General features: G+C 42.6%; 1 protein-coding gene across 7 annotated transcripts in view; it reads left to right on the forward strand.

Moving 5' to 3' along the window:
- kmt2d (lysine (K)-specific methyltransferase 2D) overlaps positions 1-21,569 on the forward strand; it is a 32,268-nt gene that overhangs the window by 7,544 nt on the left and 3,155 nt on the right. For 2 of the 7 annotated variants that reach the window (XM_039652815.2, XM_039652816.2), the window contains exons 10-51: positions 25-182; positions 689-838; positions 1,294-2,123; positions 2,236-2,361; positions 3,056-3,169; positions 3,264-3,368; positions 3,450-3,631; positions 3,729-3,893; positions 4,598-4,707; positions 4,806-4,847; positions 4,944-5,114; positions 5,367-5,552; positions 5,639-5,755; positions 6,233-6,496; positions 6,585-6,665; positions 6,754-6,840; positions 6,927-7,091; positions 7,186-7,270; positions 7,354-7,592; positions 7,749-7,822; positions 7,917-7,967; positions 8,056-9,666; positions 9,761-9,928; positions 10,142-10,269; positions 10,379-12,213; positions 12,303-12,426; positions 13,042-13,129; positions 13,208-13,268; positions 13,602-13,834; positions 13,923-16,835; positions 16,914-17,057; positions 17,175-17,339; positions 17,492-17,639; positions 17,734-17,815; positions 17,916-18,091; positions 18,170-18,294; positions 18,391-18,526; positions 18,632-18,747; positions 18,853-20,185; positions 20,291-20,427; positions 20,986-21,116; positions 21,225-21,510. In XM_039652815.2, coding sequence (XP_039508749.2) covers positions 25-182; positions 689-838; positions 1,294-2,123; positions 2,236-2,361; positions 3,056-3,169; positions 3,264-3,368; positions 3,450-3,631; positions 3,729-3,893; positions 4,598-4,707; positions 4,806-4,847; positions 4,944-5,114; positions 5,367-5,552; positions 5,639-5,755; positions 6,233-6,496; positions 6,585-6,665; positions 6,754-6,840; positions 6,927-7,091; positions 7,186-7,270; positions 7,354-7,592; positions 7,749-7,822; positions 7,917-7,967; positions 8,056-9,666; positions 9,761-9,928; positions 10,142-10,269; positions 10,379-12,213; positions 12,303-12,426; positions 13,042-13,129; positions 13,208-13,268; positions 13,602-13,834; positions 13,923-16,835; positions 16,914-17,057; positions 17,175-17,339; positions 17,492-17,639; positions 17,734-17,815; positions 17,916-18,091; positions 18,170-18,294; positions 18,391-18,526; positions 18,632-18,747; positions 18,853-20,185; positions 20,291-20,427; positions 20,986-21,116; positions 21,225-21,510 — 13,642 coding nt within the window. The remainder of the gene's footprint in view (positions 1-24; positions 183-688; positions 839-1,293; positions 2,124-2,235; positions 2,362-3,055; positions 3,170-3,263; positions 3,369-3,449; positions 3,632-3,728; positions 3,894-4,597; positions 4,708-4,805; positions 4,848-4,943; positions 5,115-5,366; positions 5,553-5,638; positions 5,756-6,232; positions 6,497-6,584; positions 6,666-6,753; positions 6,841-6,926; positions 7,092-7,185; positions 7,271-7,353; positions 7,593-7,748; positions 7,823-7,916; positions 7,968-8,055; positions 9,667-9,760; positions 9,929-10,141; positions 10,270-10,378; positions 12,214-12,302; positions 12,427-13,041; positions 13,130-13,207; positions 13,269-13,601; positions 13,835-13,922; positions 16,836-16,913; positions 17,058-17,174; positions 17,340-17,491; positions 17,640-17,733; positions 17,816-17,915; positions 18,092-18,169; positions 18,295-18,390; positions 18,527-18,631; positions 18,748-18,852; positions 20,186-20,290; positions 20,428-20,985; positions 21,117-21,224; positions 21,511-21,569) is intronic. The other 5 variants (XM_089124696.1, XM_089124692.1, XM_089124695.1 and 2 more) reach the window with 5 other exon arrangements.

A 21,569-nucleotide genomic window follows, 5' to 3' on the forward strand; every position in this document is an offset into this window, starting at 1 on the left:
TAACTTGTTTGATGTCCTCTGCAGATGGGTACACAGAGATTGTGCTTCTCTGTCAGGGCCTCCTGAGGAGAAATGCATCTGTGTGCTCTGCAAAGAAATCCCAGATGAGGTTCCAGTCGAGTCTGAGGTGTCATCCACAAATGTAGATGAGAAAGCGGATTCAGAGGTGCCAATGGAATTGGGTATGTTCTTTAATACTGTTTTTAACTATTTTAAAGGGCTCTACAAAACGAGTCTCGTGATGAGGACTAAATAGGGTCCAAGATGTACTTATGAACAGGTTTTTTTCAAGCTATATTCAGATGTTGTCAGAATTGCATGTGACATCGCATTTGTAGTGTAAACATTAGTGATTCCTGTTGCCTGTATTCCTGTTAATCATCGATTAGGTTTTACATTTAGCTGGCATCAATTTAATACATCCTTGCTGTTTTAAAGTAGTAATTTCTTTTAAAAAATGGTACCGACCCCAAAATTTGAACAGTAGTGTACCTGATGAATACAAATACAATTGAATACAATTTTAATTCAGTTCTGAATGCTGCATCGCAGTCAGTGTTTTCTCTGTATAGCAATGTGTATGTGGTATCAGTGGGGTTAGTTAGTGAGACCCAGCCCTAGTTTCTCTTCTCTGTGTATTATATTGACTGATATTAGATGTGGATATTGAGCTGATGGTTCATTTTAGGGACAGAGCTTGAGGTGGTTGGAATGGCAGAAGTGAAAGAAAGCATTAAAGAGGAGGAACTACGGCCAGAAGGTGCTGAGGGCTCCACAGAGACTAATGTGCACAGTGAGGTCTCTACAGAGCAACAGGCTTCTTTAGCTACGGTTTCAGGTAAATTTCAAAACTCACCATAGTTCAGGTTTTCACTTGCAAACACTTACACTGGCCCTGCTACAAAAATAGGCAATGTGCTTTTTTTAATGTAATCTGATGGGTCATTTTATTTTAATGGCAGCATAGTTCAGTGTTAAATAAAATTGATGGGTAAATTTAATTTATAAACTACATGTACATGTATACATATTTTTTTTAATGAATGTTTTCAATTAAGTTTTATTTGCAAACAAGCTGCAAATATTAGGTTATTATTTGCAATAATAGCTGCAATATGAAACTACAATGTAACACTGTTTTTTTTTTTGTTTGTTGCAAAATTACTTTTTTTTTAATCCTCACAATACTGTCACAAATCATCCCTTGCATCCATGTTATCCATGCTACAGACTATTAGGTTTTTAAGAGGCTTTTTTGATGTTTGTATTTTTTATGCTTCTTGTCTTCTATAGATATGGATGAAAAACAAAAAGAGGAGGAGAGTACCAGTGAAACAGTGGATACAGAGGCAGTTGAGGAAAAATCAACAGACACTCAGGACCCTCCTATGAAGGATAGCCCAGATAGCCCTGTCCCTGACACTGTAGAGGAACCTGATGTAACCCAACCTGATTTATCCCAGATTCCTATAGAAAGGCAAGAGTCACAGGGGCAAGACAAGCCTCCTCAAACAGAGACAGAGGTGGACAAGACAGTGGATTCCACTGAAACAAAGCCTCCGTCAAGCCTGTGTTCTCAATCTTCTCAAATCACACTCCCTGTTTTGGAAGAAGCAGAGCCAGTTGCGATGGACTTGGAGGACATGGGATCTGAGACTCAGCAAGGGTCAATAGACAGGACTCCTCCACATGCTCCTCAGACAGAAATGCCCCCTGCATCTGACACAGATGACAGAATGGGCCAGTCTGAGGATGAGGAAGAGGACGATGAGCAGGGGTTGGAGGAATCCTTAGATGAGTCTCTCCTCAAAGATGAGAGTCAGGGAGAAGATGATCAATCCAGGAAGGAGATGCAAGAAGATATGAAGCGTGAGCTGGTCCTCGATGAGACATCAAACATAAGCCATGGTGACGAGAGCAGCAGCGGTTTCCTTGGCTCGCCGGCTGAGGCAGACTCTCAGATGCTGTCCATGGAACTCAGCCTGGTGCCAGCTGGCAGGACCCGTTCTGATTCGCTGCTCACCGAAACTGAGGACTCGTTGCCATTTGATCCGCTTAAGCCCGATGGGGAGAAAGTGAAGCGTAGGGGTTCTCCTGGACGCTCACGGGTAAAGCAGGTGGATGTCAGTCTCTAAACTTTTTCTGCATAAAATTGAATTATGATGGATTTAGGTTCTCCACTAGTCCACAAGCAGTTAAGTTTGATGCTTATAAATGTATTTCCTGACCCTTCAGGGCAGAGGCAGTGGTTTCCCAGGGAAACGGCGGCCACGAGGTGGTGGTGGCGGTGGCAGCGGTGGTGGTAGAGGGCGTGGGCGGTCACGTCTCAAAGCAATGGCCTCTTGTATTGACGCCTTTATAGTAAGCTCTTCACTTCATCTGCAATTCCTTCTTTTTTCTTTTACTAGTGTTTTAAGGCATTTCAGTGTAAACTTATGTTGCTCATTAGAATTGTACATTAACATTTTAGTGCCCTGATTAAAATCAAGTTTTTAATTTTAGAAATATTTATTATTCTATCTAAAACCATTACAGCCAGTGTTACTAAATAATCTATTAAACATATTTTGTATTAATGAGAATAAAAATACAATATAAATATTGAACTAAAAACGAAAGATTTTGTCATGGCAATTATCTCAAATGAGTTTAAATAATAATAAAATGCTAAAGTTACTAAAACTGAAATAAATGTAAGCTTATTATAATTAAAAATGAAAATTACAAAATCATAGTAAAATTACTAAAACTTAAGCGAAAATTTAAAAATGAAAAATGTAAAAATAAAAGAACCTAGTTCAAAATGTTTATAGTACTAAAATAACAGTGATTACTTAATCTTTATTTATTTTTTAATGTGGCATTAAAACAGTCATAGAATTTTGATTTAGCCTTATAGCCTTTTTTGTAACCGTTTTTTAGTGCTCACGCTATGTCAGAATTCCCATAAAAATGAAATGTTAACTTGTAAAAAGTACACCGTAAATCATTGAAACAGCCTCTACCTCTTGTGCTAAACAGAAAAGTTTAAATTAAATTCATCTGTAATTTACAGCTAAGCATGACTGCAGACACTGGACTTAGCAAAGAAGAAGAGGAGGAGGAAGATGACACCATGCAAAATACTGTGGTACTTTTCTCCAACACTGATAAGTTTGTCCTGCAGCAGGTACGACTCTAACTTTCATTATTGTTGTTATTATTCTTTCAAATTCCTATACAATTCTGAGTGACTATAATTTGTCTCTTTTTGTGTGCAACAGGACATGTGTGTAGTGTGTGGTAGTTTTGGACAAGGTGTGGAGGGCCAGCTTTTAGCCTGTGCTCAGTGTGCACAGTGTTATCATCCATACTGTGTGAACAGCAAGGTAAGCTTTTGAACTCTTCTGTATGGTGACCGTCTTTATGCACAGATCCTCATTATTTCTTTATTTGGATTCCTCCTATAGATCACCAAGATGATGCTTAGAAAAGGCTGGCGTTGTCTTGAGTGCATTGTGTGCGAGGTGTGTGGGAAGGCTTCAGATCCTGCCCGATTGCTGCTTTGTGACGACTGTGATGTCAGCTATCACACTTATTGCTTGGATCCACCCTTACAGACTGTGCCTAAGGGAGGCTGGAAGTGCAAATGGTGTGTAATTGCCTCGGATTCCTCCGTACAGTGATTATATGTGTCTGTTGGGAGCCCAAAAATGTGGTAACCGAACCATTGATCTTCCCGCCTTCAGGTGTGTGTGCTGTATGCAGTGTGGTGCTAGCTCCCCTGGGTTCCACTGTGAGTGGCAAAATAACTACAATCACTGCGGCCCTTGCGCCAGCCTGGTAACATGTCCTGTGTGTCGTGAGAACTTCATGGAGGAGGAGCTGCTTCTGCAGTGTCAGCACTGTGACAGGTCAGTCAGGAACTGGATCATATTATATTAATAAAGGACAATCCTAGCCCCCATTATCCATCTTCATTAGTTGGTCTCTTTAACAGTTCTGCGTAATGTTATTAGATAGAACTGTTAAACAAAGAAAGAATATGGTATATGAAAAACTATATCGTTTGCATTAATATTATTGGCAATAGAAAGGGAAACGCTGTAATACATGATTTAAAAACTTTAAACACTTGCTTTCAAACTATATATATATAAATTTACCAATTTATTTATTTGTGAAAAACACATCTAAAGTACGTCTTTATTTTACAGATTTTAAAACTCCTTTTCAAATTATTTATTTCTAATTTATTAAATGTATTGACCATTGGCCATCCTGCTCTTGGCATAGGCTATCAAAAAAACAATATCGGTTGACCACTCAAAAAATGTATCATGGTTTGCAACTAAAATATTAAATAGCAAATATTAAATAACTGTTTTCAACATTGATGATGATAATAATAATAATAATAATAAATGTTTTCGAGCGCCAAAACAGCTTATTACAATAACTGAAGGAGCATGTGACACAGCTTTGGCATCACAGGAATAAATTACATTTTCAAATGTATAGAAAAGCCACTTTAAAAGGATATAATAGTTCACAATATTTCTGTTTTTTTTTTGTAAAAGCTTTAATAAGCAAAGAGACTTTTTTTCGTCTTTTGTAGATGGGTTCATGCTGTATGTGAGAGTCTTTACACTGAGGATGAGGTTGAACAAGCATCTGATGAAGGCTTTGCCTGTACAGCCTGCACTCCATATGTTCCCAGGCCTATTGGTGAGTTTTGTGATAGATTTGATTATAAGTTAATCTCATTAGTGTGTTTATTAGAAGTTCTATTTCACAAAATAATAACCTTTATCTCTCTCTCATAGTGGAGTCTCCTATGATGTCCGTTTTCAAAATGAAAGATCCCGGTACGTGTATGTTTGATGATTAGTTGTCAAGCTTTCATCTATTTGCTTTTTTTTTTTTTATCTGACTTTATCTGTTTCTCCATCTGCTTGCTTCAGAGCCTCAGTTTTATCGTCTAGAGGGTGTCTGGCTGACAGAGACCGGCATGTCTTTATTGCGAAGCATCTCCATGTCACCCCTGCACAAGCGCAGGCAGCGCCGGTCCCGACTGGGCACCATGTGTATAGATGAGCTGAAAGAAGGTGATGCAGATGGTGAAGAGGGGAAAGGTCAGTTTATTAATAAGTTTAATTATTTAATAATGCATTTTCTCTGTTTTTTTTATTATTATTATTTAATTATAAAGTGTAATTATTTTTATACTGTATGTGACCAATTATTTTTGTCTTTGATCATTGCAAATGATCGCTGGTACAATGTTTATAATTACTTTAGGCTGTTTTCCTCGAACATTGTGTAAATAAATCAGTCTTGTGATTGATTATGAATGCAAATAATAAAGTGAGCTGAAATTGTTATAGGAGGCACAGAAGCGATGGAATGTGAGCCCAAGCTGGAAGCACCTGGAAGCCCAGACAGGGATGGAGTGGACAGAGAAACTGGGACAGATGGGGGTATAGAGGGCATGGCTGACTGTGAAAATCTCAAAGGAGGGGTAGAAGAGACTGATGACGGGAAGAAGAGAAAGCGGAAACCATACAGACCAGGTCATTGAGCGTTTTGTTTCCTAATAGCTGTATCAGTGTTCTGTGCTTTGAAAGAAAGTGGTAATAAAGTGATTTTTCACTTTTAGGGATTGGAGGCTTCATGGTCCGGCAAAGAAAGTGTCACACACGAATGAGGAGGAGTCTGTCTGCCTCTGGTGATGCTGTTCCTGAAGGTCAAGCAGCTGAAGCGAAACTTGAGGAAGGCAAGTGTGTCCAAATTGGCCTTTACACTGCCACCGCAAACACCAGCATCTAATGATTTTTGAGTTTTGTTGGATCAGTGTTGAGACTTTGAATGTTTTAAGTAGGGGTGTACCATATCATACCGTCCTTGATAATACCGGACAAAAAAATGTCTTTCAGTTTCTTTGTTAAGAAATATATTTGAAACGCCTTGCTTCAAAACATTTAGGAATTCTGAACAGTAAAGTACAAATCTGTTAAACCTGATGTTAAACATAGTACACTGCATATTAGCTTATAGTAAAGGGATTATGCAAACATTTGTTGTTTTTTGGGGAACTATAAATTGAGCTTTAAATTTGTTTTAGTCCAGAATCCTTTAGTATGTTTGAAATGTTTCTTAGTGCAGTGTGGTCTTACACGGCAGCCGCATTATCTTTTATGATCTCAAAGCGTTCACCAAACCTTCATATAACAGTCAGATTTTATTCATGTAGGACCTCATCCTGACATACCTCTTGATGTACCAGAGGCAAAGACCGCAGAGGGAGAGGGTGAGCAAGCCAAGAAGCGCAGGGGCAGGAAGAAAAGCAAGTTGGAGGACATGTTTCCTGCATACCTACAGGAGGCTTTCTTTGGCAAGACATTGCTCGATCAGAGTAAGAGAGCTTTTCTGGCTCCTCCAACCCAAAGACATACGCAGGGCATTCAGAGACCTCCTCTGCCTGGAAATGGGGCCAGAAATACAGCCTCTGAATCAGGTAAGACACTAAGTCAATGTTAGTGTTTGAGAGTAATAAAGCTAGATGTGGCATAGATATAAAGAGTTGTTTTGTTTTGTTCTTACAGTTGAAGCCACTGTCAGGACTGTTCTTCCCATGGAACTAAAGCAAGAGGGTGAGGGATCCAAACCTCCAGGTGATCGACCAGGTAGGATTTTTTTTAAGCTGTGTTAGTTTGATATTTTTGCGATGATTGTTTTAAGAATGTAATATTTAACTTGCATAACATTTTGTAGCAGTAGTGCCTGGAGTAATTGGGCAACTTTCCAACACAGAACAGAGCTCAGGTGATGCACAAGGGTCTGGCATACAGAAGAATGAAGGTAAATGCTTTCGTCAACAAATGAGTTAAGTACCTGTTGTCATGAAAAGTTGTATTACTCAAAAGACCACCCTTTTCACCCACCAGATCTCCCTCGGGGACTAGAAAGTCAGGATTCTGAGCAGTTCTTCCGCAAAGTACTTGGACCTACTGAAGGGAGCTCTGTGAGTGGGCCCCTGCAGCCTAGCATTAAGCCAGTTCAGGAGAGTGATCCAAATCCAAGTGGTTTCCCTCAAAGAAACCTCCTTCCAGGTATGGGCAGAAATCTATGTATTATATTATTTTTTTCACTCAAGATATGTTATACATGTATACCACTTAAAAATGCACCATGATTTAACTACAGGTGCTTCCTTATCTGGCGCACTCCCCTCAACTGGTATCATGGACTCTTTTTCAGGTCTCTCCCAGTCACCCTTTTTTGACATACGGTAAGCTTTTTTCTTCGCCTTCTCCCTTTTGTCCCCTTATGAATTTGACCTCCTTTATATTACTTCATTTTTCTCATCTCCAGTGATCGAGGGGGTCTTTTCAGTCCAGACCAGGATGAGGAAAGTCCATGGGCAACACCATCCACTCCAGCCACCCCTTCCACTCCTCCAACTCCTACTGAACAGGAAGGTGATGGCCTCTCCTACAATCAGCGCAGTCTGCAGCGTTGGGAGAAGGATGAGGAGTTGGGAAATCTATCCACCATCTCTCCTGTATTATATGCTAACATGAACTTCCCTAGTCTGAAACAGGACTACCCTGGTTAGTATTAAACTGACTTTTGAATGTTAAAGTGTTGTTGAAGGTGTACCTGCTAATTTCTATTAACTTAGTGATAGTTTTACTCATAAAAATATGGAGGGCTTACATGACTAAAGAGTTGTTAGGTTTGCTTCATAATTTCCTTTTTTTCCATAGACTGGGCAAGTCGCTGCAAACAAATAATGAAGATTTGGAGGAAGGTATCAGCTGCAGACAAGGTTCCTTATCTGGTAGGTGCTAGTTTGAACCTATAGTGTAACTTAATTTCAAAGTACTGTCTTTGTCCTCTAACAGTTTTCATTTGTTTATCCCTTATCCATTCAGCAAAAGGCCAAAGATAATAGGGCTGCTCAGAGAATAAACAAGGCACAGAAGGTAAGTGACAATCTCTACAAATGCACTGTATATCATTTGATGTGTTTGCATTGTAATTGTAAATTTGTTTCTTTATTCTTCTCAACAGCAGGCTGAGAGTCAAGTATGTCGGCCTATCAAAACTGAGCCTGGCCGTGTTAAAAGCGAGCGCCCTAATCTGCACCTTCAAATTCCTCCACCCTCAGGCTCTGTATCCACTCCCTCCCAGCCAAGCTCTGCTGAGAGTCCTTACCCCCATGCCCCAGACTCTGCATCTTCAGCCTTTTTTCCTGATGGACCCCTCAAGACTCCTTGCTCGGCTGATTTGCAGACTGACCCATTTTCTAAACTTCCATCTCAGTCTCCGCACCTTCAATCTCAGCCATCCACCCCATACTCGCAGCCTTCTTCCAGCCCCTTGCCAGTCTCTTCCTCAGGATATCCTATGCCTGGCTCACAGGGTGCTACTCAGGGACGGCCAGCCAGTTTCGGCTCCCTTGACATGCAACCAGGGACTCCTCGCCGGGCCCAGCAGGTTGACCCATTTTTTAGATCACAACAGCAGATCCCCAAACCTCAGCAGCCCTCTCAGGAGGCCTTAGGTCCACCTGAGAGTCCTCGACCTAGGCCTGGTGGGCCTGGAGATTCTCAGATGTTTTCACCACCTCATTCAACCCATTGTGGCGACCCTTACCGTGGCCAGCATGGAGCTGCCCGACAAGATCATACTTCATCTCCTTCTCAATCTGCAATAGCTTCTTCACCTGGTGGGGTGTGTCCAAATAGGGCAGAAATGAATGCCCCATCTCCACGTTCGTCCTTTGGCAGACAAGATCTTAGCTCTGGTTCTCCTGCTAATTTGGACTCTGGAGATGGGTTATTCAAAGCCCCCATGACACCTCGTATCCATCAGGGGGATGCAGGTGGCTTGTCTGTTTCACACCCTCCGGGTGCCTCTCCTAATCACCAAACTCCTGAGAGCTACCGCCAATCTCCCTCCACGTTCTCGGACCCTTACGCCCAGCCTCCTCTCACACCGCGTCCTCAATCAGGTGATGGCTCCTCTCCTCTACCCCAAAGGCTCCCTGCGCCTCAGCAGGAAACGTATTCAAGATTGCCTTCCAGTCCTCAGTCGCAAGGCAGTTCTCAGTCACCCCTCACACCAGGAGCCATTTCCAATGAAATGCTTTCTGTCCAGTCGCCAGCCACTCCACGCTTCCAATCACCTGACCCTTACTCCCGCCCACCTTCACGACCTCAGTCCAGAGATCCCTTTGCCTCACTGCATAAACCTCCTCGCCCATCTTCTGTAGCACCAGAAGGTAACTCCCCCTTTAGAGGTTCACCTCATCCTAGCCAGCAACCTCCCTGCTCACCCTCAGTCGCAGATCCACTTTCTGGAAAACCCTCTGCTTTCAGCTGCAGTCCTGGTGTAGGGCTTCAAATGGGTCAGCAACAAATAGTTGGCCAGCAGCAGATGATGACTTCTCAGCAAGCTCAGGTCCATCTCCAGCAGCCACAATCCCAGAAGCAACCAATGGGTGCTGATTTTAACTCAAGAATAGCACTTCAACCTGGAAACCAAGAAACAACTATTCGGCCAACAGATGCTCCACATTTACCCAACATCCCAGGGACGCAGGATATGTCAGACCTGTCAGCTGGACAGGATCCAGCTCTCATGAGCCTTAGTCCATCCGAGTTAGAAAAGCACAGACAGGTAAAGTAGACACCATTTAGATGTGCACATTTAAAAAAGAGTTTTGCTTAGAATTTTTATTCATTTAATTTTTGTTTTGTTTTCTGTACCACAGAGGCAGCGATTAAGAGAGTTTTTGATAAGACAAAAAATGCAGAGAAACTCACTTCGCCAAGAGAAGGAAGCCCCTGTGGTGAGTAATCCTGCTCAGAATTGGCCAAGCGGGGAAATGCCGGCCTTTCAGCAAGATAAAAGCCAGCGAGCACCACCTCCTTACCCTCAGGTATTGACATTGAATTAATATTGAATGTTTTTATTGAATCTGATGAAATGGTAATTAGAGATGCACCTATGTATTGGCCAACAATCGATATCAGCCGATAAAAGCTATTATTTTGGCAAATATAAAGCTATTATGGCAAAGTGAATTTATTTCAATTGAGTGTGCAGCCCAAACATGATGTTAGATGGCATAACATAACCTTACATCCATCAGGATAGAGCTGTTGTTGCTCAGGCAGCCCTTAGCAGCAGGATGCCTCTGCCAATGGGAGCAATGGATGAAAAGCTTTGCCGCCCGCCTCCTCCTGGGACACCAGCAACTATGGAGCCCAGTTCATTAAGGTACAATGAGCTGAAAAATGCAACTGGTTTAGATTACTCTGTGATTTACACAGTCCTTTTAAATGTTACTTTCACAATTAACATTTTTTAATCTGCGCTTTTTATGTAGGCAAGCTGGGCCCAATATTTCTCAGGGGATGTATCCTCGTCCATTATTTCATGCACAGTGGCAAAACCAAGGTGCTCCACGGCGGTTCCCGCAACCATCTATGATCGAAGCCGTTCCCAGGCAGCACCTTAATACTCCCATCAACAATTCTCTCAACATGCAGTCCATGCAGAATATCCCTAATCCTTTGACAGGGGTCACAGGCACTGGTGCAGAAACTGTACAAAGCCATGTGTCGGGAGCACCACCTCAGTTTATAGAGTTGAGGCATAATTCCCAGAGGATGCCACTGGGTCCTCAGTTTATGCAAAGGGCACCTTTACCCAGACAACGCATGTTTCTTCCACAGCAGGAAATGAATGCTCCTTTTGTTCAGCAGAACTTACCCCCAACTGTCAATGCTTCAGCGGAGGGGATGCGTGATCCCAGACTTGGGTTACAGCAGGGTGGTATGGACTTATTAATGCAACAACAAAGCAATGTACCTCCTCCTCAGTCTCAGCTACAGCCGCAGCAGGTGCCAACTACTACACCTAAAACGCCCATTTCTCACACTACTACTCAACAGCTTCAACCTCAAACAAGTACAATAAGAGGTCAACAGACTGTTGTGAATCCAGTTGACCTACCCGAGTCTGACCTAGAGGATCCCTTTGCTTCCAAAGGGCTGGGTGATACAGTGGCAGAAACCGGAGTGGAGGATGATGATCTTGCTACTCTTGACCTTGATCCTGATAAAGGCGATGATGATTTGGGAAACCTCGACAATCTTGAGACCAATGATCCTCATTTGGATGATCTGCTCAACAGTGATGAATTTGATTTGCTGGCATACACTGACCCTGAGCTTGATCAGGGTGATCCCAAAGATGTTTTTTCTGACCAGTTGCGACTTGTGGAAGCAGAGGGGGAAGGACCAGGGTCTTCTGCTAATGTAGAAATCAAGGTTGAAGAGAAACCAAGAGTCAATTTAGCTTGTCAGGTCACGCACACAACTGCCACTCAACCACCCTTAAAGACTGAGAGTTCATCTGCTACCAATACTCCAAAAGTAGAGTCCTCTGATGCCATTAGACTGTCCTCTGTAAAACTTGAAGGGAAGGGATTGGTTGAACAACCACAGTCAGGACAAGCTTCGGTTAAAGATGACCTCAGTGAAACAGTGTCGGTTTTGCTCAGTGGAACAAAAGCCTCTAATCAATCAGAGACCACAACTGCTTCTTTGAACACTGTCCGTTTGGGTGGTATACCTTTTCCTCTTCCCAGCCAAGCAGATACACTGTCCTTTCCACCAACTGCACCACATCCAGACCTGGGAAATGATCCACTTGGGTTGCCAGATTCTGGCCACCACTCAACAGCAGAAGATCTAGACAAAGTAGAAAGCTCTCTGGAAGCTAGTGAACTACCTTTATTAATACAGGATCTTTTGGAGCATGAAAAGAAGGAGCTTCAGAAACAACAGCAGCAGCAGCATTTAAGTGCTCTGCAGGGAGGGATTGGTAGTCAACTTCACAGCATTCAGAATCAGCAACAGCCTCTTCAGGGGCCAAATCAAATTATGATGCCACAGCACCACCATCCATCCCAGGGCATTGTGCCTCAAGCAGGTATGGTGCCTAGGCCACCTCATGTGTTACCACAACAGCAGCAGAGGTTAATTGGTGCTGCAATTCCTTCACCTCCCCATGCAACAATAGGACAGCAGCAAGGAATTTTACGAGGTGGACAGCCTGGCAGAATTCATCCTGGTATTACTCCTCAGCAACAGACGGCGCCAACTCCACATATTGTTAAACAGCAGAATATGGCCAGCAACTTTTTCCCAGATAAAGGTATGTTAAGATGAGTTTCATCAACTGTTTATTCCTATTTTATTATAAAAAAAACTAATTTGATCTTGTAAATATTATTTTTTCTTCAGAGCTGGATAAATTCATGACAGATGACATAATGGATCCTATTGCGAAGGCTAAAATGGTTGCGCTGAAAGGAATTAAGAGGGTGTTGGCTCAAGATCCAATAGGTGTACCACCTGGAATGAATAGGTACGGTTTTTGTTTTTATTAAAACAAATTGTTGATCAGTTCTACTATTATGGATATAAAATTGAAAGTGAAAATATGAAATGTTACTTTTTATAGTGTTTAATATTTAGTATGTTAAGGTAACTTTTTCTTGTTTAAATCAGGAAATTGTTATACATGTGACAAATTGACATTTTTGAGTGATACAATACACTTTGAAGTGCATAATTATATGAAGAGCTCTTTTCCAAAACGCGATAAACGCCATTTAAAAAAAAAGAAATGAGTGTGTCGTGTCATTTTGCTGTGTACTGAACATATTCACTGCTCCATCAATGTTTCATGCCAAATCGCTATATTTCCTTGCCTAAAATGTACTGCAAGATGCTTTTTTTTACCAAACTGCAATAAGCGCCAAACCTATTTTTAGCCTAAACGCGATGCCTATTTTTGCAGATGTTTTTACCCGAAAAAGTAGTTGCGTTACACACAACACTGATTATAAGGCTTTAGTACAGTAATATAGATCTAAATTAATAATTTAGGAGGGGCTTTGTTCCTTTCTGAAAAACATTGCTGGTTGATATTTCCATGGAATTGCCAGTTTTGGCTATAATTAATTTTATTCAACTTTAGGCAGCAAGTATCTCTTTTGGCTCAGAGGTTAACTTCAGCCCCTGGAAATGAGGATTCCCAGGCTCAGCTTGCACCTGTGTCTTCCAAGGTAGGTTTGTTTTTCTTTTTTAGTTCATATTTTGTGTGAATTTAAAATTGTATCTTAAACTTAATCCTTTTATTTCAGGATGGAGAAGGCAGCAACCAGGTTCAAACAAGACCGAATCCTCCACAATTTGGCATCATTAGTATGTTGTACATTTCTATTTTTGCAGCAAACCACCCCTTTTACTACTATTAGACTTTTCCTTATTTATTATTATTTTCCCTATGTAAACACAAATTTAATGTCATGATTTTGGCTATGTCGAAAACAATCAGACATTAAAATGGACATTCTAAATTTACTCATTTGACATTTTCAGAATCTAGATAACATGGAAATCTGACTATTTTTGTTGCATTGCACAATTTGTAGCAAACTAAATTTTCCACAAAGTATAGGCACACATTGTGCATACAGGTTATAGACAGTTCTGTTTATTTCATGGTTTTAATGTTGATGTTAACACTCACAACAGATGATGCTGAGCAGCACCAATATGAAGAATGGCTCGTGCACACACAGCAGTTGTTGCAAATGCAGTTAAAGTTCTTAGAAGAGCAAATTGGAACACATCGCAAATCCCGTAAAGCTCTGTGTGCCAAGCAGCGCACTGCAAAGAAAGCTGGGCGTGAATTTGCAGAAGCAGATGCTGAAAAGCTCAAACTGGTCACTGAGGAGCAGAGTAAGATCCAGAAGCAATTGGACCAGGTGTGCAAAATATCTTTTTACAAACGAAAGAGAGATTTTGTCGTCTTTAAATTCAATCAGCTAATAACATTGAAATGTGCCTTTCTAGGTACGTAAGCAGCAGAAGGAGCACACCAATCTTATTGCAGAGTACCGGAGTAAGCAACAGCAGCATCAGCAAGGGTCCTCCATGCTAGCTCCAGGGCCTTCTACACAGGCGCCACACATGCTTTCCAAGATGCCTGGACAAATGATGATTGGTCAACCACCTGGGATGCCTCAAGCAGGGATGGCTCAAGGAGGTATGCCAATTAGAATGCCACAAATGCAGCCCTTTAGTGGAGCCCAGCCTCCCACTCTCCCACTTGCAGCTGGCGCTGTGCAACCAGTTCCACCTCCTGGTTTTTTTCCACAAGGCCCTGGAGCACAAGGACCAGATCCAAGAGTTCTACAGGAGCGACAGTTACAGCATAGAATGCAAATGGTCCAAAAAATGCAACAGCAGCAGCAGCAACAACAACAACAGTTGATGATGGGGCAGCAGCCTATGTCACATCAACCTCAGCAGCCCGGTGTAATTAACCAGCAGCCTGGAGCTATAGGAAACCAGCCAGCCCAAGTTTTGATGGGCAACATGGGGCAGCAGCAACCAAACTTACAACAAGGATTAATTAACCAACAAAATCGTCAGGGATTAATGCAGACTCCACCAGGAATGATTGGACAGACACAACATAATGTCATGGGCCAGCAAATGACCCAAACTACAAATATGTTGGCAGGCCAACCACAGGGTATGGTTAGTAATCAACAAATTGTTCAGCAGCTTCAGAGACCTCAAGGTTTGATGGATCAGCATGTTGCCAGGGGGCCACCAGCCCAGCTCACACCTCAACAACAGAGCGTAATGGCTCAGCGTATGCTCCTGTCGCAGCAGCAGCAGAATGCTGCGAAAAACCTTGCTCAACTTCAACAGCAACACATCTCACAATTGAAACAACAGACACAGGCTGGTCCCTCTGAGCCACAAAGAGCTTTAGAAACTCCACCATCAGGGAGTACCCAAGGAGTTGCCGAGAGTTTGCAACAAGGTGTCCAAGATCTTCAGAATCCTGCCCAAAAAGATGGAGGACTACTTAGTCCGAAAACACCCCCCCAACAGGGAGGACCTTCTACACCACTACAGATGCAACAACAGGGATCTAGTGGAGAGCAGCATTGTGTTGTTGGACAGCCACAGCAGCCACATGCTTTTCTGGCTCAACAACCGACCACGCAGCCTCAACAAAACCAGAACATTGGAGTTGCTGAACAACATGGTTTTGTTGGCAACCAACAGGCTGGAACACATCTTAAAGTACAACCACAGCAACAACAGATGCAACTTGGTCTTCAGACCCAGAACACTATACAAATAAAACAGGAAGATCAGCAAATGTGCTTTATGGCCCAACAGCAAGCTGGTCAGGTTGCTGCACAACAACCACAAGATGTGCTTGTCCAAAATAGTGGTCAGACGCAAACTTCAATGACTGGCATTGCAAATCAACAGCAGCAAGGTTTATTGACTCAACAGATGGCCATTCCTAGAGGCCAGCAGATGATGATGACTCCAAGGCCTGGTGCTTCTGCAGGGCAAATACGTGCACCTATAAATATTCAGGCCTTCATTGCACAGAATCCCCAACTGCGTCACCTAACTCCTAGCCAACAGTTGCAGCAAATTCAGGCAATGATTGCCCAGCGACAGCTACAACAAGGCCAGATGCTAAGAATGCAGGGTCAACTGCAGGGACAAATGCGTCCCCAGGTCCCGCAGGGGCCACCAGTTGGTCAACGGCATCCAGGTCTTGAAATCCAGCAACAGCAGCATCGCTTTGGATTGGCAGGAAAACACGGTCCAGTTGGCCCTCAACAGCAATCGGGTGCAATGGGACAACCATCTGGTATGGCTACACAGTTTCATCAAGGTGTTGCAGGGACTATGCAACAGCCTTCTCAAGGACCCTTGCCTCAATACATCAATAGTGCCCAGCAGCAGCAGCAGATGTTACAACAGCAACAACTACATCATCAGATGATGAGAGGTCAAGTTCCCAGGCCAGTACTAGGTCAGGTTCGTGCCACAGCACCTGGACATATGGCTAGACCAATGTCTCCTCGCCAGTTAGTTGGTCAGGGTTCTCCTGGAAGCCCGCTTTCTAATCAGCAAAGGATTATGAGAATGTCTCAGACTCCACCAGGACCCCAACATCTACAGCAACAACAGTCTCATGTAGCGACTGCACTGAGCCCCTTTCGAGCATCTCCCTCTCATGCAGGTTCTCCTGCAGGGTCCACTGTTCCAGAAGCTGGTTCAAGCCCAGCATCTATAAATAAACCTGAGACAGGCAACCTGTCGCTCTCCAGTCACTTGTCATCACCTTCTAGACCAGATGGTATTGTAGGAAAGGGTAGTCCCTTTAGCCAGACAGGGGGATCAATCGCTTCACCTCTGAGATCTCCAACTACGAAGACTCAGAGTCCCAATACTGAAGCTCTTTCTGCTCCTTTTCCACTTAATGGTCCATCTCCTCAGTCAGCACCCAACCCACACCAAACACCAAATGCCACACAAGTATCTGAGGGTCATATGTCTCAGCCAACTCCAGTACCCAATGAAATGTGCAAAATAATGCTGCAAAACATCAAACAAGAACCACGTGAAGTCCAATGTGACACAGGAGATAGTGTACAGGCCCTTTCTGATGGCATAAAGAGAGAAATTTCTGGAGAGACCATCAGTGCCACTGCTATTTCGAACTCTGCTCTGGGCTCTAGAACTCAAGCAGGAGATCTTGGATCCCAAATTCAAAGGACAGAGACTGGTCAACAGTTGTTACAGAAACTCCTTAGAACCAAAAACTTACAACTGGCATCTCAGAGGCCCTCAGATGGTATTCATAATGAGATAAATGGACACATCAATAGCAAGCTAGCAATGCTTGAGCAAAAGCTTCAAGGAACTCCACGTAACATGGAGGTAGGCCAAGGAAATCCTTTTATTATGCATATGTACTATGAAATTGAGCATCTCATTCTTATCTGATACTATTTTTAGGATCTGCAGTCACTCACAAAGAGAACTCCAATAGTCAAGGCCAAACGTACTACAAAAGCTGGAGAGCGTGGGCCAAACTCTAGAAAGAAAACCAAGAAAGAAGAAGTTGGAAAAACTGAGGCAATAATGAAGCAGCTGAAACAAGTATGTGGCATTGGCTTTTTGAATCTCTGCTTCCTGTTTAAGAGTAATACATGGCTATGAACAATTTAGGTTAATATTATGAAGTTAAATCATTGTTCACTTATGGTTAACCCACAGGGACTTTCTCTTCTTCCTTTAATGGAGCCCTCCATTACTGCTAGTCTGGATTTGTTTGCTCCCTTTGGCAGCAGCCCAGCCAATGCCAAGACCCAGTTGAAAGGCTCATTTGGAAATGCTATGCTAGAAAATATTCCAGACTACTATTCCCAGCTTCTTACAAAGGTACACTATAGTTTGGAATTTTCAGTTTAACCACGCGCCTTACAAAAGACTTTCTAGATTGGATTCTAGGAATTCCAAAGACTGTTCACAGTTGTATGCAAGTTCTTAAGATGCAGCCATTTTAAGTGTTCTTTGCTGCTTTTTCCTTTTAGAACAACCTCAGCAATCCTCCAACACCACCATCATCACTTCCCCCAACTCCACCACCTTCGGTGCAGCACAAACTTCTAAATGGAGTGACACCTGTAGAGGAACTATCAGAAGGTCAAAAAGGGACAGAGACGTCAGAAGATACCATGAGTAAGATATTACATTGATTTGGATTTATTAGTGAGCCGTTATGACTTTAGCGACTTATGACTCCTAACATTTACATTTTTCCTTGTACTTGAAGGTTCTGTTCCAGAGGAAGTAAAGAGTGTAGACATACTAGCAGCTCTCCCCACTCCACCTCACAACCAAAACGAAGATATACGGTAAATTGTCAATTTACTGGTAAATGCTAAATGAATGTATTGAACAACTAATCTTAAGCTTGTGTATATGTCAGTGCACTAATGGATTCTCTCAACTCAGGATGGAGAGCGATGATGACAGTGATGCTCCAGATAGTATTGTCCCTGCATCCTCACCTGAAAGCCAGCTAGGTGATGAGACAACACGCTTCCCCCATTTATTGGATCCTAAAGAGGAGGAGGATGAGAGGGCCATCTCTCCTGTTATCCCCATTATTGCTCGTTCTGCCATCCCCAGTATGTGGCACTGTTTGGAAAATATTTTAATTTGTTTACTTGAATCTTTCATGATTGACTGATCTTACTTGTATACAGGTTTCTCAGAGACAAAACCATTTGAGTCAGTGGATGGAAAAGTTGTTGCTTCATCCAGCCAGTGGGACAAAACTAAAAGCAATGAAGTATCTGTAACCTTCATGCTTTCATCAGCTGCTGCAAAGGTATTTAAGTGTCTAAATGTCTTAACCCAATGTTAACCTCAAAGGCATTGGATCATTTTGTGTGACAAGGTTTAAGTCCTGTTTTCCTTTTAACAGAATCTCAACACAGTGATGTTGGCTGTTGCCCAACTGCTGCACATACGCATGCCAAGTTCTTACGAGGTGGCTTTTCCCCAGAGTCCTGGTAGAGCAGGTGTTGGACCTGGGAAAGTACCCGACTCCTCCAACCCAGGTAATGGACTCAATCTGTCTTTCAACGTTATTCTCAAAGTATCGGCAAAATGTTTAGCTTCTTGTTTTTGGTTTGTCTAAAGCTGTTTGAATGTTTTTTTTCCAGCTATGAAGACAGACCCTTCTGCAAGCCATGATGCAGAGTGGCTTAGGCAGTTTGATGTTTCCCTCCCTGGATGTACTCTGAAGAAACAAGTCGATATTCTAGCTCTTATTAAACAGGTGAGTTTCCTGAGTATTTCTCTTTTTTTGTTTTCTAAATGTCTTCTTTCTTTTAAGAGGTACCTTACATTTCTTATTTCTTCTGACATTTTTACTCTTTTGCAGGAATGCCAAGATCAAGAAGATAGACCTGCTCAGCACTGTTACATGACAAATGTTTCAGATCTGGATGTGCGCCACCTGCCTGTTATTCCTGTTGAGGTATCTCCACCTCCATCACCATCCCCACCTCCACCACCACCACCACCACCACCATCTTCTGCTGAAGCTGAGCCAGAAAACATCACTCAACCTGAGCCCAAGCCTGAACCGGATGCACCTGTTCAGACTACATCATCCCCTTCCGCAAGCCCGAGTAATCCTGTCAAAACTGACCCTATAGTTAAACTGGAGGCTCACAGCTCCCCTGTTACCATGGAGACTGAATCTCAGGAGCCAGTGGTTCTACCCCAAGCTACTCCATCAGAAGAACAACCTTCTGCTCCAGCCATTTCTCCTCCTCTAGACTCCCCCACAATAGAGATGTCCCTCAAACCTATTAAACACCGTAGCAGGACTCTTTCTGATGAAGAAGAAGAACGACCTAAGGTCAAAAAATGGAAGGGTCTGCGCTGGAAGCGTCTCCAGATAGTCATCACTATTCGCAAGGGTGGGTCTAAGAAAGAGAACAGCCGTGAAGTTTCTGAGCTTATGGAGCGCCTCCGCATTACCCTAAAACCAGACAAGCTGCCCAGAGACAAGCGCAAGTGCTGTTTCTGCCACGAGGAAGGAGATGGTGCCACAGATGGCCCTGCACGTCTGCTTAACATCGATGTCGATCTCTGGGTGCATCTTAACTGTGCTCTGTGGTCCACTGAGGTGTATGAGACCCAGGGCGGAGCACTTATTAATGTGGAGGTTGCTCTTAGGCGTGGACTGCGCACCCGCTGTGCCTACTGTCAGAAGACAGGTGCTACTAGCAGCTGCAACCGTTTGCGCTGCCCGAATGTTTATCATTTTGCCTGTGCCATTCGGGCACGTTGCATGTTTTTCAAAGACAAAACGATGCTTTGCACCCAGCACAAGCTTAAAGGGCCCAGTGAAGAGGAGCTCAGCAGCTTTGCTGTTTTTCGACGCGTCTACATTGAGCGAGATGAGGTGAAGCAGATTGCAAGCATCCTGCAACGTGGTGACCGCATTCACTTGTTCCGTGTTGGCGGGCTCATCTTCCATGCTGTGGGCCAGCTCTTGCCCTCTCAGATGGCTGTGTTTCACTCACACACTGCTATATTTCCAGTGGGCTATGAGGCCACACGAATTTACTGGAGCACTCGTGTGCCAAACCGCAGATGTCGCTACCGTTGTCGCATCAGTGAGCAGGATGGCAGGCCTCTGTTTGAAGCGCGTGTCCTAGAGCACGGGTATGAAGACCTACACTACCGAGACACCACACCAGATGGTATGTAAATCCAAGTTTATTTTCTGATATGACTGTAAATGTAATCCTGATGGAATGATGATTTATCTTGCCTCATCATGCTAATGTCATGCCACTGCTCTTCAGGCATCTGGTCCAAGATTGTACAACAGGTTGGCAAGCTGCGTGATGAAGCAGCCATGCTGAAACTCTTCACAGAGCATGTCAAGGGAGAAGAGATGTATGGACTCACTGTCCATGCTGTGATGCGAATCACTGAATCGGTGAGAATTTAATAAGTATGGTTGGGAACAGAGAACTGGTATTTATTCAGAACCGCTAACAAAAATGAACATTAATAAAACTTAAAAAAATAAACCTAAACCCACATGATTCATTTTTGTTAACTAATCTTTCTATGTTTTCTTCTGTTGATCAAATCAGCGATGACATGTAGTTAAAGATAAACAATGTTTTGTCAGTAATATGTAAAAAATAAATAATGTTACCACATTTTTTTTATCATTGTTGTTTAGTATATAGCTACGGTCAATTATTGGATCACATTCATGCTGCCTCGAATTATTATTTAACATTTATTATTGAAATGATTTAATAATTTTCTATATTTACATTTATCTAGTGTTGAAAATATCTAATTTGTCTAATTGGATTTCTTTTTTTCCAAATATTTATTCCTTAAGTCATAAAAAAATGAACTGGAACCATGATGTTAAATTCATGTGATTCCCATCCCCAATTAAAAGCATTTTTCTTAAATATCTTGATTATAATTATTAACAACATAATACAATTTTCGCTGCTCAAAATTTGTCCTTCAGCTTCCTGGTGTGGAAAACTGTCAGAATTATACGTTCCGATATGGCCGCCACCCTCTCATGGAGCTTCCCCTCATGATAAATCCTACAGGCTGTGCACGATCTGAACCCAAAATTCTCACCCACTGCAAACGGTAATGAACCAAAGAAATTGAAGACTTTGGCTTTCTCATGTGTCAATTGTGACTCTAAGTATGGAAAGTGATTGTTAGGATCTAATGTAATTTTATCCTGCTTCTCAGGCCTCATACTCTGAACAGCACGAGTATGTCCAAAGCCTATCAGAGCACATTTACAGGGGAAATTAACACCCCGTACAGCAAGCAGTTTGTCCACTCCAAATCTTCTCAATACCGTCGTCTGAAGACCGAGTGGAAAAACAATGTGTACCTGGCCCGTTCTCGCATTCAAGGACTGGGTCTCTACGCTGCTAAAGACCTTGAAAAACACACCATGGTCATAGAGTACATTGGCACCATCATACGCAACGAGGTTGCGAATCGCAGAGAGAAGATTTACGAGGAGCAGGTTTGTGGATGTCAAGCGTCTGCTATAAATTTTCTCTATTTTTCCTTTTTTTAACCTCT

This window comes from Pimephales promelas, chromosome 20 (genome assembly GCF_988280905.1).
Source record: "Pimephales promelas chromosome 20, fPimPro1.hap1.1, whole genome shotgun sequence".
Lineage (NCBI taxonomy): Eukaryota > Metazoa > Chordata > Actinopteri > Cypriniformes > Leuciscidae > Pimephales > Pimephales promelas.